We start from the raw sequence: 18,216 nt of genomic DNA, 5'->3' as shown, positions 1-18,216 counted from the left end.
GATACCATTTTTAATTATGTGTATACAATTTTGATGTTTTTACCTGGGGGTTTTATATGCATTAGCGAATTAAAGATTCAAAGAGATTTATTGTCATATGTATAGCACGAAATCACACACAGTGAAAATCTTACTCTGTCCACCTCCCGAGCAGACCACAGTCCAAATCGAACAAATAATAATTAAATATTAGGAAAAAGAACAGTCCTGAAGTTGCTGTGGTTGAAGTCCCCCAGTTGCGATGACCGGTGCGCCTTCACAGCGCGTGCCTCCAGCCCGTCTGCCAAATCCTGTGCATTCCCCGCATTCCGGGCAATCCAAACCTATTAACATCGGCTTGCCCGCCATACAGCAAATTCGCGTTACGATCCCAACCGCAGACCGGATTAATCTCATAAACTGGGGGCCCACTTTAGTTCTGCCTTGTATGCCTTGAGCTCATTAGTATTTTCAGCATTAGCATTGTACAATCAATAGCCTTTCTTTTGCAGTATATGTGCACCAGTGTAAGTATGTTAATCAACACAAAAAAAATTATGAAAGCCGAGTAGATTTTTAGTAATGCATTAACCTCAATAAAACATCAGGCCAACGAAATCAGGTCAATTATTCAAATGTTCATTTCAGTGGATATATTTGGTAAAATAAGCTGGAAGATCAATTGATTTTTCTAGGTTGTTGATGGTTATATAGTTTTCAACTTTCCTACATCAAAAGCGAATGAATAAGACTAGAGACGGACCTTTTTACGAACTCTGGGAAAATAAACAATACATAACTGTACCAATCAGAGGTTCGGAAACAACTTCAAATTCAAATTGTCTCACAAACATTAAAGAGGTCAAGAAATCCAAGCTAAAAACTCTTGACATTACACCTTTCTGAATTCCAGATCATAAAGCATCATGTACCCCATAAATCTGATTTAGAAAAGACCAAAATTCAGTTTAAGTTAAAAAATAATGTTGATATTTCTTCATAATATATAAAAATAACATAATAATATAATAAAATGACTTAAGTATTAATCTACAAATGTGGAAGTTTCACAATGAAAAACCATTGAATTAAAAGACGTTTCCACACTCATGATGAGAGTATAAATATATCATCTTTCAAGGACAAATATTGAGCAGAATGTTTCAAGTAGAGGTTGTCACAGTGGAATTCTCTATGAGTGTAGCTGACCATACAATAGATTATCAACCACATTCAGAGGCTTGTTTTTTCACAGCTAAAAAGATCATTACGGTATATACAGTTTATCCCGCACCCTTCGTTTGCACAAAACTTAAGTGCTCCATTCATTTTTTTTTAGGTAGAACATGACATGATTGGTGATTCCCATTGTGAGCTTTTATTTTGGGGCAGCCATCAGTTGCATGGCTGCCAACAGCTGATGTGAACAAGAGGGTGAAAAAGGACTTTTACATTACTCAAGCTGCTCTGTGTGTGTACTTAATTGTTGAACATATTTTCCAACATTTTAAGTATAGTCCAAATAGCCGCACTAGAAAACAGAGTTTACTCAGCTCTTTGTACCACCATGTTAGGGATCGTTAGAGGTCATTTCACCTTTGATTTATGTTGAAAAACTCCGGGGACCAAAGACATGACCGGTTACAATTTTCAGAGCAGTAGTGTAAGGCACGGTCATACATCCATTATCTCAACTACTTTGTTCTCACAAGGGTCACAGACGTGCTGGATCAGATACCAAATGTGTTCAGCCACTAACCTTAAATGGTTGTTGGCTGGCAACCAGAGCACACAAACAAAAATTCAATCTCGCAAACAAGCCTAAGGACAATTTAGAGTGTCCAATTTACCTACCATACATGTTTCTGGAATTTGGGAGAAACCCATAAGGCCTGGAGAAAATCCATGCAGGCAAGGGGAGAACATGCAAACACCAAACAACGATTGTTGTTCCTGTTATTATTATTATATTATATTATAATTATTATCAGTACATTGTTGACATTGTTATTATGACAATTGTAAATGTAATAAGAAATGTACTCGTGGTCAAAGACAAGCTCTGAAATGAATTCCTAATTATTTATATAGTACTAGGGGGTGTACAAACCCAACAAAATCAAACTTTGCCCAATCAAACAATCTTCTGCCCTTATGCCTATATCCTCTCTCTCTCTCTCTCTCTCTCTCTATATATATATATATATATATATATATATATATATATATATATATATATATATATATATATATATATATATATATATTTTTATATATATATATATATATATATATATATATATATATTTTTTTATATATATATATATATATATATATATATATATATATATATATATATATATATATATATATATATATATATATATATATATATACACAGTATATCAGTGGTAGGCCGTCAGGGCCAGCAAGGCCATCCCTGCTGGCCTTACATAACCTGACATCATTAGAAACTATATCATAATATCTAGAATAATTGTAACAACAATAAAGTCAATTTCGTTTCAACTTCATTTTTACTAAATATATATATTATTTTTTTTAAATAAAATGATTCTCCATATTCTGTTCTTTTTGTTTAAAATTATATCCATTTGGTTATGCTCTTTTTAGAGTTGTAGTTTTAAGTTGGAGTTTTTAACCAATTAGAATTCAGCTAACTCGTGCAAGCTGTATGATCTGCCTGCTCCCGGAGGTGCTAGGGCATCGAGAGGCCTCACGTTGAATGTGATGTGAGTGGATGCTTACCGCAGCAAGGCGGTGCAATTCTCAACAAGCAAGCTACGCGATGTTGGCTTTGCCTGGTTGCTTTAGAGGCGTAGATTAGCTATTAGCTAACCTGTCCCCACTTGACCATATTTTGGCTGGGCTACCAGGGGCGTGAGCTAACCTTGGCAAATAGTTCTGCTGGGAATGCTATTTTTTTTTCTTTGCAAAGGATTAACTTGGTGTTTGGAGCTGCACTGGATTTGCAAACTTTAATTTTTTAACCAAGGCAGCAACGAGACACCAAAGCACAGCCGTACACACGCACTATGGTGCTTTTAAAAACTTATGGGGACACCCGAGTGAATATGCAGTATTGCATATCTCAGTTTGAAGGTAAAGAGAGCTCCTCAATACGCAATGGTGCTTTGAAAAAACTTTTGGGAACACCCGAAGGGATACACTGTACATCTCAGGGCCAAGAGAAATTTTGAGCTTGAAGAGGTCAAGAAAAATCAGGAGATAATAAAAAGGCTGATCGATTGTGACTGCTGTTTGTTTTGTTGAGTGCAAGCCTTTTCTTTACTTATTATTTCATTTTTACTATGTTTGTGTTATTTTATTTAATTCACAAACTAATCTTTACAAAATGCCACTTTAGCTTTGCTGGATTCACCGCCTCATTAGCAAGCAATTGAAGACAAAAAACACATTTTGACAAATTTAAAAATGATTCAATTAAAAAAAAAAACTCCTTGAATTTATTGCCTAATTGAGAGTCATGAATACGTTCACAATATAATATAAAATCAAATGCAATTAAAACAGATAGAATTTGTTATTTGTAATTATTTCACGGACCCCGTGCTGTCAGGACACGAACCCCCGGGAGTCCGCGAACTCCACTTTGAGAACCAATGGTTTATAGACCTAAAATTGTTCAAATCATCAGAATTGTAGGTTCTCTATAGGAAGTATTCTCTGATTTATTTAGCGCTCTACAAAAGGAGATTTTCACTGTGTCAAATCGAAAGATGTTCACCAACATCTGCTTTTACTCTAGAAAAGCTATCACAAACTTTAGCCGATTTTATGACATGTCACAGATTAAACCAGCAATTGAAAAATAAAGAACAATTGTTCATTTTCATTTCCAACAGTCATTTTAAGAAAATGAAAGGACAACAAACTAATCAGGTATTTAAAAGTTGTTACTTGCAGCCCTATTTTAAAGCAAAACATTTCAGGACACACAGTATTTCATCAGTTCAAATCTTTGCAATTTGATGAGCCCTTTCCAACTAGCAAATTGCATTGTTGCTATTGCCCCAGGCTGGGGGGAGAGAGAGGAACTGTTGACCACTCACTGAAAACACAGAATAAAAACAGAATCCTCTTATTTATCCTCTTATATTTAAATGGGAATGCAGAAAGGGGTTCTGGGTAGGAAATGTCTCTGTATTCCTTTTGCTTTTAGGTAGCATTTATCTTTATTTGATAACACTCCTGTCTACCTTTGATGATTATGCAAAAGAACTGGAATTTCACATATTTTAGCTTATCACAGATTCTCCAGCCCCATTCTTTATTTCTCACTTGTCATAGTATACAGTATATGTCGAGCTATATTTGTTGACTTCATTTTGCAAGTTTGATAAGTGCTAAGACTTGAAAATTGTTGGCAATGAAATGCAAGAATCCCTTAATCAACAAGTGGCGACCGAGCCTTTGCAGCAGCCGCCCCAAGGCTCTGGAATAGTCTCCCGCTGTCCATTAGATCCGCCCAGACCCTTGATGCTTTTAAATCCCTTTTAAAAATGTACCTCTTCTCGCTTGCTTTTAATACACTTTGAAAGTTGACATCCCTGAAGTGCTGTGTTATCAATTTCTTAGTCGGGTTGTGTGTTTTATCTTTTTTTTCTGGTTTCCATTTTGCACTTTTGCTTTTTTATAATACAGCATTTTGGTTGACTATGGTCTTTTTAAATGTGCTTTATAAATAAAATGAACTTGACTTGATTAACAATAGGATGCTGTCTCCATTGTAGAAGTAGTAGAAGTGTTCTGTGGAGTGTGGTATGCAATAACGTCGTCTACAATTTCGGATGAAAATGGCATGAATTCCAAAATTGCCAAAACTCAGTTTAAAACTTGATTTGGATGAGGTTTATCAACACAATAAGTTTATCCTTTTTAATGCCACGATCAATCGACTGGCATAAATGTACTACAAATACAGTCACATTATAACCACTCTCAAAGCTTAAGATCTGAAAATATAGAACTGAAAATATGGAAACACTGACTGTAGTGCACTCCCTCCTCATAAGCCGGTAAAATTTTAATGATCTAATTCATATACAGGTACTTAAAACACACTTATAGGATGTTGGTTCTCTTCCAGTTTGTTCAAAGTTCAACAACATTGTTTTTCGAAGAATATTCTATTATATGTTTATTCACTTAATATATATTTACGATGCAGTCACTGTCAGTGTGAGTCTGTTGACAAACTATACCTGTTTGACAGTACTGTTGATTAATTTAGAATTTGCTTCTCCAAAGACCTGAAGTAGGGTAATACGTCTTTGATGATCCATTTGATATATTAATCAATTCTCTTGTATCTTTTGTGTCTGATGCTAAAACACAATGTGTTCTCCGCTGTAGCACGACCCATTTCTCTTACACCTTTATAACATTGTGTGCTTTTAAATTTCATCACTGAAAACTGCATCATAATTTTTGTGTCCCCCACAGACCGCAGAGAAGCCCGTGTAAGTTTGCTCTGTCAGCAAAATGGTGTTGTCCATCATGATGGAGCCACATAGGGGCCTCATGGGAGTGAACTGGTCAATGGAGCCTTCATTTCCTTAATAAAGCGCTGAGTTTAGATAGCTTTGCTAGGCTCTGGCAGGTAGACATTTCATTAAGATCTTAGTGGCTCTTTGGTGGCACATTGGGAAAAACCTGGGATTAGTGTTGTTAATGAAACTGGAATGGTGGTTTAGGATTCATTTAAGGTTCAGGATCAGATATAGCTATTGCGCCTCTTAATGGCGTAGTTTAACAAAGACTGCAGGCACTATAGGGGTATGGCCGTGGTTGTTAACCTGGGTTCGATCGAACCCTCGGGGATCAGTGAGTTGGTCTCAGGGGTTTGGTGGAGCCTCGACTGGCCCATCGATGCTGCAAGGAAATCAGTGTGCACAGTAGTCATTGTGAGAAGTATATTATTATTTTTCTTAATGTTTTAATCCGTACTATGTAGACCAACAAAAAATGGTCGGCCCTAGAATTTTTCAACCCATTTGTTACAGTAAACATTTTATATACATTTGGTTATGCTCCTTACAGGGCTCTAGTTAGAATTCAGCTAACTTGTGTCACTGTGCTGTGTGAAATCTGCCTTCGCCAGAAGCCAGGACATTCGCATCAACACGACCCGGGCTTCTGCGCAAGCGCAGATGGATATTTCAGTGGCCCTAATACTTAATAAACAGCTGTAATAGTCAATTGAGGCATAAGTTCGCCATCGAGATGCCTCATGTTGAACTTGACATGACTGGATGCTCACTGCACAAAGGCTGTGCTATATTGATCCACCATGTTTAAAGTTGGAAGTAGTTAAATAAGTTATTGATAAAAAAAAAACAAAACAAAAAAAATCATGTTGCTCAACCAACCGTAAGCTAACGGTAACCATGAGGCATAGCATACATCTTTTTTGTTGTTGTTAACCCACAGTGGCTGAAAAAGAACAAAACGGAAATTGGACCGATGCGACTTTCAGCATTTGAGTCCATGTTACAAAAGGATTTATTTTTGGAAATGAAATGAGGAAACTCTACAAGCAAGTCATTGAAGTCTTTCTGAGGATAGAAAGAAAAATAGATTTTGTATTGAAAGAAGTGGTAGACATGCGTTTTGGTGAGTCGAGCGTTTGCTTTATTTTTTTCATTCTTAATATGTTTTCGTAATTTGATCTTGGTCTCATTTATTTAGCGGTAAAGAAATCAAATGATGTTCTTATATTAAAATGCAATTTGTAATTTAGTATACAATCTTGTTAAAGCTTGCCTACTTTTGGTGTCACGTTCTGTCTGGGTTTTTCCTGTTGTGGCTTTATTTTGTGGAGTTTGACTTATTTTGCTTTTGGGTTTGTCTGTCGTTAGTGTAATTTGTGTCACCTGTCACGAGCGCGTTCCAGCTCTAGTGTAGCTATAGTGTTTCGTGTCTCATCCTGCCTCCCTACATTTTGGATCCACCTTCCCACATCCGTCACCAACATGCTGCACCCACATGACACTTCAGAAAACTTTGTGGACAAATAATTTAAAATTATTATCATATCTTTGTCTTGAATTTAAAAAAAAAAAAAGAAAAAAAAAAGGGGTTTGCTAAAATCACACAGGGAACTGGTGGTGTTCAGTTCGTCCAACAAAGTTAAGAACCACTGGTGTATGGTAATCAGCCACTGTGAGTTTATCATTTACATTTTTATGATAGTTTTCTAAAATGATTGTAACCGTGAACCGACATTTGCAAAATGTGAGTCAAAATTAGTGGCCAAATCAGTATTGCACAATTTAAATGGACGCTGAAATTGCACATACAGTAAGTCGAAGCTTTTAGAAGTGAAAACACTGAAGAAAGGTTCATCAATTCATCACTATTGATGAGGAATGGGACAAGATACAAATCCCATGAGACGAGATGTCTCACGAGCGTTTCTAACTTTTGTTTCAGTCTTGTTATGCGGGACTGCAAGAAAATGACACGATCTTGGTGTGAAGTGCAAATGTAAACCTAAACTAAAGAATCAGTTGTTAGTGCCTCATTTTTAAAATACCCCTGCAATAACTGCTGCAGCTGAGAATCCTCCACTAACTGAATCATTTAAAGGGATTATATTGTGGCATTTAAAACTTTCCACGTTTAACAGTAGGTATTTATATGATTATTTATTATTTATATTATTTATAGGGTCCACCCAGTCATTTTTTTTGTCATCTGGGGGGCTGGCCCTGAGAAAACACCACTTTGGGGGGGAACAACATTCTAACATGGTAAAAAGCTTAAACTGATGATGCAGGCACTTTAACAATATCCATATAGCTAATCTTAGTTGGAATGTATGGCTTGCAGCTATTAAATATACACATCCAACTCATCCATGTATTTTCTATTGCCGCTTATCCTCACACGGGTCGCAGACTTGCTGGTGCCTATCCCAGCTGACTTGGCTCGTAGAGATGAACAACCATTCATGCACCCAATCACATCTAAGGACAATTTTGTATGTCTAAATCACCTGAGTCTACGCGGGCACGGGAGAACACGCAAATTCTTCACAGGAAGGCCAGAACACGGTGGGGTTTTTTTTGTTTGTTTTTTAATAACAGTTTATGAAGGCAGTAGAAAGATGAGTCAAGTCAACTAATACACAACACTGCTCTGCCAATTTGAAGTGCAGTGAAGACCACTGCAAGCAATGGTCATGCAGACCATTGCTGTCAAAGGCTTGTCTTATTTTCCCTTATTTGTACACTTTTAAGTACCTCTGTTTTTTCTTGACCAGAATACCTGCTTATTACTTGAAGACTCTTTTCAACCCTCCTGTCCTGTGGGTGTACACATCAGTGGAAGCTTGAAAAAGATTGCACTTGTGGCTCAACAAGCCAAAAGGGATCGATCTTGTAGCGTTCTACTCTCAGGAGATCTCGTAGTATGAGATTTCATCTCATTCCTAGTAATGACTCCGGAATTTGTGAGACTGAGATTCATCAGAAACTGACCAAAAATAGTGCATTGAATGGGAGACAATGGAAGAAAAGAGAAGCTGTCAACAATTCCGTGTCACATCTCCACACTGTGCTGGCAAGTGTGGCTGCGTGTCTGTTGTCTCAATAGTTTCCTCGATTATAAGTTTGCATTAATACAACCAGCGCAACAAAATTTGGATTCCCTTTTTCTTGCTAATTAATTTATGTTTTTTCTTCTAAGGCTTGGTTCACTCTGCAGGCTATAATGCTCAGTTACGATTTTTTTGTGAAATTTGATTTTTTCGTGGTCATGCACTTTTCCAAATAAATACGACCTGCGTGTGACGTGTGTGTGAATGCTTAATGGCCCAAAACTGTCTTGCATGTGCAGAGGACATCATGACATCACACACAATCCATTGGATTGGCCAATGGATTGCAGAATGACTGTCATGCTGGAGCGACAATATGTTCAAGCTGTTAAATTCATGGTGGAAAGGAGGGGCAAAGATGCAGTATTTGGCCATGGCATTTTGTGCCATGACAGCAACAGCTCCCCCGCTTGCTTGGAATGAGCGAGAGAAAGCACATACAGACAAATACACACAGAAAAGACACTTTTTCCCTCCCTCAGATTATTTTCAAACTTTTGCCTGGTTCGCTATTTTTGATCCGTCTTTTTTTTCAAGCAGCTTCCACCTTTTTTGAGCACAGAATTGTGATGTTTGTCACTTTTTAGTCACAGTCGGATGACTGCCACCTGGCCTATTAGACTGAGATTGCATTTCAAAAGATCAGATGCGTATCAGATTTAGTACTACATATCCAAGTGGCCTACATTACATTTGAAAACATCAGATCTGTGTCACTCACACTACCATCAAGAGTTCAGATATAGGTCTGATATGGGGCGAAAAAATCTGAATTGTGTCACTTCAGTCTGCAGTAGGAACCTAGCCTAACCGCCACATGTACACATTAAGAATACAACTTGAATGAGTTTAAATATTCTTTATTATTTTCATTGACTATTCATCTTTTGTGACTAGACTTAAGTGTGATTTCAGCCAGAAAAAGGTAGCCAAGCCACATGACACAAGGAAGGGAAGATGAACAGAATACAAGTCATATAATGACATATCTTTATGAGGTCATCTTCTATAAATTGTCAAATTTGCAGTGCAACATCTGTGGGTTTCAGTGATGTGATTTATCCAGTAAAACAGTGTGCATGAGAGCAGCCAAGCCATGGTTATGTGTAATTATCGCCTTGATTTTGTGGGGCTTTCACTCTGTCCATAAAAGAACTAGAGCAATAATACGAGGATGTTGTCAAATGTCACAAGCCCAACTACTGTTAATATTGAGAATGGTACGATGAGCCATTAAAAGATATGTTGTTTTATAGTTCTAGTTGTATAGCCTTGACACCATTTTCTTTGGCTCCCTTTACCGTAGAGCCAAAATCCACTTTTATATAAAGCAGTGCTGTAGCTGCTTTTCACAGAGCTATATTTGCTATTTGGTATTCTCAGAAGTGATTATGTGCCTTCAGTTTAAAGTGTATAAAATGTGAACTTGGCATACCTCAACTAATACCAGTGAGAGGGTTTCTGGGAATTGCATCTCATTACGCCTACATAATTAACTAAAAAATTATTATGCAAATTTTATTTCTTTACACATACGCAGTCTTCTGTTATCACTGAATTATGAATGCATTCAAACACAGAAGTGACCACAAGTACAATAATGGCTAACTAAATGGCTATTACTAAATTGAAAACAGAGAAACAAAGTCGATATAATAGCATTGTCTCTTCTGGGAAGTTACTCTGAAACATGTTGAAAATGTGCATGGGGGGATAATTCTCCGATCGTTCAGCACAATACACCATGAGGTCCGGCTTGGCTCATTGATAGAGCGTCGTCTCCCAACTGAGGGATTGTGGGTATGATATCTGACCATTGTGACCATGTAGAAGTGTCCTTGAACAATACGCTGAGCCCCCATCTAATGCTGCATCATTAGTAGTTGAAAGAGTAGTAAATGTAAAGTGCCTTGAGTACCTAAGGTTGAAAAGTGCCACATAAGTGTCATTAATTTCTTCTCAATAAATATTTTCCACTCTGTCACATCACATAATAAGCAGTGGCAGTCCGTGCATTTCACACTTACGCCTTCAGTGATGTCCGACTCGAATAAATCCCCCTCAGAATCACATACAGTATATGCATTACTGCGCATACACCTTAATCGTGTACGACACCGGCTATTTTCCGGAGCATTTAAACATCAATAAACCCGCATCAGCAGTTAAATACGTGATATATACGTGATACTGTCAAAAGTTAAAATTGAAAGGGAATTTAAAATTGTTTATCCTCAAAGTCCACCAAGAGCAGGCAAGCCTTAACAAGATTGAACGATAAAACAATTGCAGTTTAGCATAAAAAGAGCATTTTATTTATTTACCATTAATTTAATATGTTGCCAAGGAGGCAGCGTTGGAGTAGTTCATCCACACAGCAGCTCAGACCAATGAGCGGTCGGACATATATGACTCAACAATGTCACTTTTATTCCTCTTATAAACTCCAATGTCAAACGTGGCAACTCCTGAGCCCTCAACAGAACGCTTTCTCTATCAATGTCTTCCTTTTCTCACAGAGAATCCCTCGTAACTCAACGCGCGCTGAAATCGCCTACCATCATAACGTAAACAAGTCGCCCCTCGTAGGACCCCGTTTAGCTGCCCATCATGCCTGCCACAACCCGTGCGCAAAAATGGACCTCCCCAACATCCATCCACACGCGTGCACGAAATTTACCCCATTCTCTCCCAAATTAGCGGCAACAAGGAATTTACAACAGAATAGAACGAAATAACATGACAAAATCATATATAAGAATGAAAAAATACCAACCACTTTTGCACCCAATCACACCTAAGGACAATTTAGAATGTCCAGTACACCTGCCATGGCCTGTTGAATGTGGGACGAAGCCCAGCTAGCCATTGCGGGCCTAAAGAACAATAAAAGCGCTGGCCCCGATGGCATCCCTGCAGAGCATGGTGGGTATCTCCTCACATGCCGTCTGCACCTCCTGATCCAAAACATTTGGGAACATGGGACCTTCCCACAGGTCTGGAAGGATGCCAACATCGTGGTCATCTACAAAGAGAAAGGGGACAGAGCAAGCTGTGGGAACAGCCGGGAAATCTATCTCGTCTCCCCTGCAGGAAATGTTCTCGCAAAAATCACGCTTTGCAGGCTGGTCGAGCACATCTCGGAAGCTGTGCTTCCAGATACTCCATGTGTGGCTCCACCACAGACATAGTCTTTGTTTTAAGGCAGATAATGAAGAAGAGCAGAGAACACCACATAGACCTCTACATAGCCTTCATCGACCTCAGCAGAGCCTTTGACACCAACAACCATGAGTTGCTTTGAAAACAACTCTCCAAGCTTGGGGCACCACCCAAGTTTCTCTGCATCCTCCAGCAACTACATGACGGGATGCAAGCCAGAGTGCTCACAGGAGAACTCTAGTCAATGCTTTTCGAGGTGAACGTTGGACTGAAGCAGAGCTGTGTGGCTATTTATCCTGCTTTTGCTCTTTGGTCGGGTCACAAAAACTGCCATTCAGTACTGCCGATTTCACAGATGGGAATATGCAGACATAATGTTATGTGTTGCATGAAATAAAATGCTTCTCTGGAGCAAAATAATACCTTTCCTGTTACATTTAGTTCTTGGATTCAAGCCTTTTGTCAACTACAAGTCACACAATGCATAGTAAGAACTTTGTGTTAAGGGAGTCAGGCTAAGCCACTCAATTATGTCATTGAAAGGCAGGAGTTTTTTATTTATTTATTTATTTTTTTTAAATATTTTTAGATCATTGATTTATTGATGCTTAATTACTGCTTTTAAATGCACTTACAGCATATCCAACCGCAACTCCCATTTGCTTAGCATGTGTATGCTGTCATGGAAACCACAAAATATTCTTTTCCTAATTGTCATGTTCTGCTTCCCAGGGAAAAGAATGGGGGCCAATGTTGCTTCCTCAAAAGTGCTGTTGTGCCTCAGACTGTTGAGCCTCATCCCACTGGTGACCCCGCTGAACCCAGATGATCCCAATGTGTGCAGCCACTGGGAGAGGTTAGCTTCCAGAACTCAATCTCCAATATACAGTGCAAAATGACATAATGCCACTTAAAATAATGCAGTGAACTATTGGATGCCTGTTACAAATCAAGGCTGACAGTTTTGTCAGTAATCAAGCAAAAAAGGTTTACTCCTGAGGACAGTCTGAGACTGTAAATTCTCAATGATGCTAATGTGACCACTTGAGTGGTCTGACCACTCAGTGCGAGATGATTAAATTACTATGCAAGTTCTGATGAAGGCAAAACTGAGTGCAGGTTCTGTGATCGGTAATCGCTTTGTGTAAAAGTAGATATTGCCCCTCATGATAATTTTCACCCCTGATGAAATGTTACATCCATTTATGTTTGGACAAGGGAAAGACAGGGACTCAATACATTTTACAAACCCAAATGTTCTGATATCAGGAGTTGTTCCGACACCATGTGGAGCAATTTGAACTTTCCTGTCCAATATAGATCATATAATGATGGATTTGAGATTATTGGTTCTTGTCAGCACTATTTATGACAGAATATCGTAGTTAACATCTCTGTATTTGAAATATAAACAACAACAAAAAACACATCATCGTCAAAATGCCAACTGAGAAAGGACACTCACTCTCGAGTGACCGGAAGTTTTAGATTTGTTGTACAAGCTTCAAGTTTTCACTTGACATTTTGTATTTTCCAAGACATGTTTTTGCACCAATTCAGATTTTAAAATCTGTTCAATTCTATAGCCATAAATAAAGTTGTCATTGCTATTTTTTTTTCTATCCATTACTATTAACTTCATTTCACATGCTTTAAATTGAAAATTCTAGGATGTTTCATGAATAGGAATGGGAATTGGTAAGATTTTTCAAATTCCGAGTCCATTAACAGTTCTGTTTAATATTGCGATTGCATTTTGATTCGCAGCATTATTTATGGAAGAATAGGAGAATAAACAGGAAGAATAGCATCCACTTTGTTTTATGTCTTTGATTTAAAGCAGCCTAGCAATCGTAATTGGTTCAGTTTGCTGTCTATATTGTTAATGGACTATTGTTAATGGACCTAAAAAAAAAAAAAAAAAACTGCCCACGGGGCATCTGCTCTACAGTATATGCCAGATGGTCAGTCCAGCCCTGATTGTATCTCTAAACATTAAGATACATGTTCAAATGTAACATGACCTCACAAACTTGAAAGTGAGGTAAGAGGAGCATACTCTGGGTTGAGAACATTTGTCATCTCTACTAAATATACTGTATATCAAGGTGATGAGTGAAACGTGCGGTTAAAAAAAAAAAAAACATGCAACATTATCATTCTCTGACTAAATTTACAACTGAACTAATCTACCTAGTGCAGGGGGCGGCAACCTGCGGCTCCGGAGCTACTGCTTGCCAAATTTTGACCTTCCTTCCTACACCTTCCTTTGAACCCTTTTATCAGAGGCTCAATTTCACAAAACAAGTATTGTTGGAAAGGGAATTCATCGTTTATTCCTAATCTTACATTGAAATTGACCTTGTGGATCATGGTACTTAAACATAATTTTTAAGTAATTATATATAATGATATAATAAACTAATTATATAAATGTTTTTGATGTGTAAATCTTCGGAATAAGTCAAAGTCTCCACATCTCAAATGCTCAATGAATAGTCAATGAATATTAATTATAAGCCAAATTATAGGTCAAAAGGTCAAGTTGCTAAATCATGCATCACTCTTCAAAAGGACCCAGTAGTGTAGGAACTCGATGACGTTCAAAGGAACTCTATGCTAAAAATAGCAAACTGGCAGGCCGTAGCTTCCAAAAGGCCTGCTTTGATTGAGCTAAAATTTGAAATTGAGCTGCGACATCACTTTCAACAAACATACACAATTAAAATCAAAATTTGTTTCTTTAAGATGGTTTTATTTTAGGGGAAAGGGGTCATATGGCATAGAACAAGCCTAAATCCTTTTAGTTAGAAATACTGTACTAACGTTTGTCCTTAAAGTTTTTGCTAAACCTCCAAATTTTTGGTGGAGAAATCTGGGTATGAATTATTTAAGGTTTTGATCTGACACCTACGCATTTTTTTATATGAGAAAGCAGTGCTGTCTCTTCTGCTGCCTAACCATGCTTTTGTTGTGCATGTCCTTTTCCTCTAGTTATGCAGTGACCGTGCAAGAGTCTTACGCTCATCCATTTGACCAGGTCTACTATACTCGCTGCACTGACATTCTTAACTGGTTCAAATGTACAAGACACAGGTATGAGCATATGATGGAAACCTTTACTTTTCAGACGAATGTAATGATTTTTCTATTAGTGACTATTTATATATATTCATGACTTTTTAAATAAATAATTCCGCAATATGTCCAAGAAATGTTAGAGATGTGTGGCATACTGTAAGTTCATTATGACAGGGCCCTCCAAACGTTTTTTGAGATTTTTTTTTGTGGACCGAGGAGGGGATACTCGATGACAGTGACTGCTCTAAACTGATGCCGCACCGTCCTTCCTCACTTCAAAATGTAATATTAACAGTGGCCATCGGTGGCGCCAAAAAACTAAGATTGAGTCAAAGAAAGCACAAATGAATGAACTGTTAAAAGATAAACTAAATCAGTTCCTAATCCACGTCATTATTTCAGGTGCAGCCCATGCGTCCAAGTCCCAGTTAATCCATAAATTGGTACCGGGTTTCTGACCCACGGTTGGGGACCTCTGTGTTATGATACAAAAGAGGAAAATCCTGCCCTTTTTTTTTCCTGAAAAAAAAGAATACATTCTCATTTTTGTGCCATGCTATATACAGTACATGGATTATCAAAGTAAGACACATAATCACGTATTCCCAGATCCAACCTGCTGTGTGGTGCTGTATTTTTAGTAAAGTACAGTACAGATAGTGCTGTTACTGAATGTGACAAGCAGACATTCACTGCAGTCTACCTATCACTTGGCAGTTCATCTCTGTCTGATGTGGTCATTTTCATGAAGGACTGTCAGTGTATTGGCTTTAATGATCGCATTAAGCTTTATAGCCACCAGCTGAGCTCCTTCGGCTAATAAGAGCTGAGTCATTGAATTTAAGAGGAAAAAAGTCCAAAAACATCGTCCTTGAGTGAGCAGGAGTGACTCATTTGAACATTTGTTACTTTCCGTGTTTCTAAAGATGTATAATTTTATATTTTTAAAGAGGAAAAACGGAGACCTCTGAATACCATCAGAGCATTTGATTTGAGGTCTTAAGTGTTAAAGTTGCACCATATTAAGAAGATCAGGGATGTCGAAAGTATGGCCCAGAGGCTCGAATTTCGGCTCGAGGTTCAAATTTCCACCGGCTCGCAGTCACTTGACATAAAAGTAATCATGTATGGCCCATCTGCACTGTCAAATACAGTATTGTAGAAAATACACATGTACAAATAAACTCTTAGATTTCACAAGAAGACGGCAGCTGACCCGTGACCGTTTTCTCAGGTGCTCTCAGAAATATGCTTATAGCATGCTCTGCCTTTACCAAAACACCACTCAAAGTCGTGTCACGTGTCAGAGTGAACCCGTGGCCCTTTTCAGCCCATTTCCCAAATAGAGAGTGGAGCAAAGAAAGAAGCAAAGAAAAAGAAAGTTGATAGAGAGGACTGTCACTTCCCGGACAAGTGAACATTTTTTTTTTTTCGCTGAAATACAAAAAACTGGCCTAGTTTTCTAAGCAACTGTGGCTAAGGCACTACCAGATAGAGCTATAACAAATTCCAAAAATCACAACGAAATATCGCGATATGAACCTCACAGTATGATTGTTATAATAAGATTGTGGGGAAAGTGGTGGTCGTTGATGATTGGTGATAGTTGGTGATTATGTATACTGTATACATGAAACACAATATCAGACAGCATGTGTGTGTGTGTGTTTGTTTCTAACTCATTTAGGATCAGCTACAAGACAGCCTACAGACGAGGCGTGCGAACCATGTACAGGCGACGCTCTCAATGCTGTCCGGGTTTCTATGAAAGTGGGGACCTGTGTGTTCGTAAGTTGCGCTCATTTTGCATTCATTGCATTTACATGATATGGATCCTATGGGAATACATGTTCAGCTTGGCAAACTAATAGGAAATAATAAGAGAGCCACTAAATCTCACTATGTAGCTATATAGTCAATGAAGTTAATTTGCTAAGTGCTATGTTTGAAGTCTCTAATTTTTATGTTCTTTATTTACCATAATGACTAAAAAACACCTGGTAATATGCCAAAATCGCTGCCAAAAAAACTAATTTGTGCTTCCACCTCACATGAGCACAGCAAATAGCTGATGAATATTTATTAGGAGAATGAATTTGGGTGAATGTATTGACTGCTTTGAGGCGCTACAGTTAAAAAATCATTAATAAACCACATTGCATTAAAGGCCGCAGGGTTTAAAAAGTGGGAAAATCAGCAGCATCTTACATTCCAGAATTGACTTTTTCAAAGTCATTCCAGGCTGTGTTAGTCTATCTGGTCTTTCAGATTGGGGTGGACTGCCTTTCTGACCATAGGCTCGGTCCTTCTAAGTTCACTGGTGTCAAAGTCGAGGCCCAGGGGCTAAATCTGGACTGCCACGTAATTTTATGTGGCCCTCGAAATGCTGATTGGACTTCAGGTTTCTGGCTAAAATACCAAACTTTGCAAGCTGTCTTCAACTTTTAAAAAAAAAATGTGGAAAAAAACCAAGCATTTTTTTTTCATTCGCAATGCCTCTTTTGAACAGTTTTTGCCGGCCTCAGATTTCAAAATGAGGTAAGTGTGTTACAAACACGTTTAAAAGATATTTGACTTCACTGTCATATTGGCCCTCTGACACAAACTACAATGTGGCTCATAATAAAAATGAGTGTCACTTCTGCTCTATTTTCTCATGCTCAGAAAAGACATGAAAGAGAATAGGCCAGGCTGGTCTTCAGCATTTTGATGAATCTCAGTATTGAATATCTGTCAATGAAAAGCTGCAACAGCCAGCTGTCTCCTCAACTCCTCCTTTTTCCACAGTTTACATTCTCAGGATATTCCCGTTTCCTCCCACATTCCAAAAACATGCATGGTAGATCTATTGGACACTCTAAATTGTTCCTATTACGTTTGTGAGTAGGTGAACCTGCGTGAGCATCATTATTTATCATGTACTGTAATAAGTAATACATGTATTTTATTATATGAATTAAAATGTAAATATACACTTGTTTTAAATAATTTGGGGCAGTGTCAAATGTCTAAGTATACGGCTTGCCTGTAATTATGGTTAAAAGCCACAGATCAAATTTTCCACTGTTATGCGGTGAAGGATTTCCTCCCCTTGGACAACTTCATTGTAAGTACAACTTCATTGTAAACTTGATGAGCCATACAATGAAGTTATGGTAGTAGAAGCTAGACGAGGGCAGAATCAAGCATTTGTGAGCAGTTTCATTGTTTCATGGTTGAGAACCACCGGTATAGGCTATGTGGAGGGGACAGACAGGACCTTATCCTTGCGAAAAACCACCCGGATGTCATGGTATTCCCGCGGTACCCTATCTAAGTTAATCTTGATTATCTTGTTGTCTGATGCCATG

The 18,216-nt window shown here is 38.0% G+C and overlaps 1 protein-coding gene across 5 annotated transcripts in view; it reads left to right on the top strand.

Annotated features, from left to right (window-relative positions):
- The window catches only part of LOC148425118 (multiple epidermal growth factor-like domains protein 11), a 127,804-nt gene that overhangs the window by 17,651 nt on the left and 91,937 nt on the right, over window positions 1–18,216 (top strand). For all 5 annotated transcript variants that reach the window (XM_088413850.1, XM_088413847.1, XM_088413846.1 and 2 more), the window contains exons 2-4: window positions 12,518–12,641; window positions 14,780–14,881; window positions 16,554–16,654. In XM_088413850.1, coding sequence (XP_088269976.1) covers window positions 12,526–12,641; window positions 14,780–14,881; window positions 16,554–16,654 — 319 coding nt within the window. In that variant the 5' untranslated portion in view covers window positions 12,518–12,525. The remainder of the gene's footprint in view (window positions 1–12,517; window positions 12,642–14,779; window positions 14,882–16,553; window positions 16,655–18,216) is intronic.

This window comes from Hippichthys cyanospilos, chromosome 4 (assembly GCF_059441005.1).
Source record: "Hippichthys cyanospilos isolate Australia breed blue-spotted pipefish chromosome 4, RoL_Hcya_1.0, whole genome shotgun sequence".
NCBI classification, from domain to species: Eukaryota; Metazoa; Chordata; class Actinopteri; order Syngnathiformes; family Syngnathidae; genus Hippichthys; species Hippichthys cyanospilos.
Note: the sequence above shows the minus strand (reverse complement) of the source record. Positions and strands in the feature narration are given on the sequence as shown.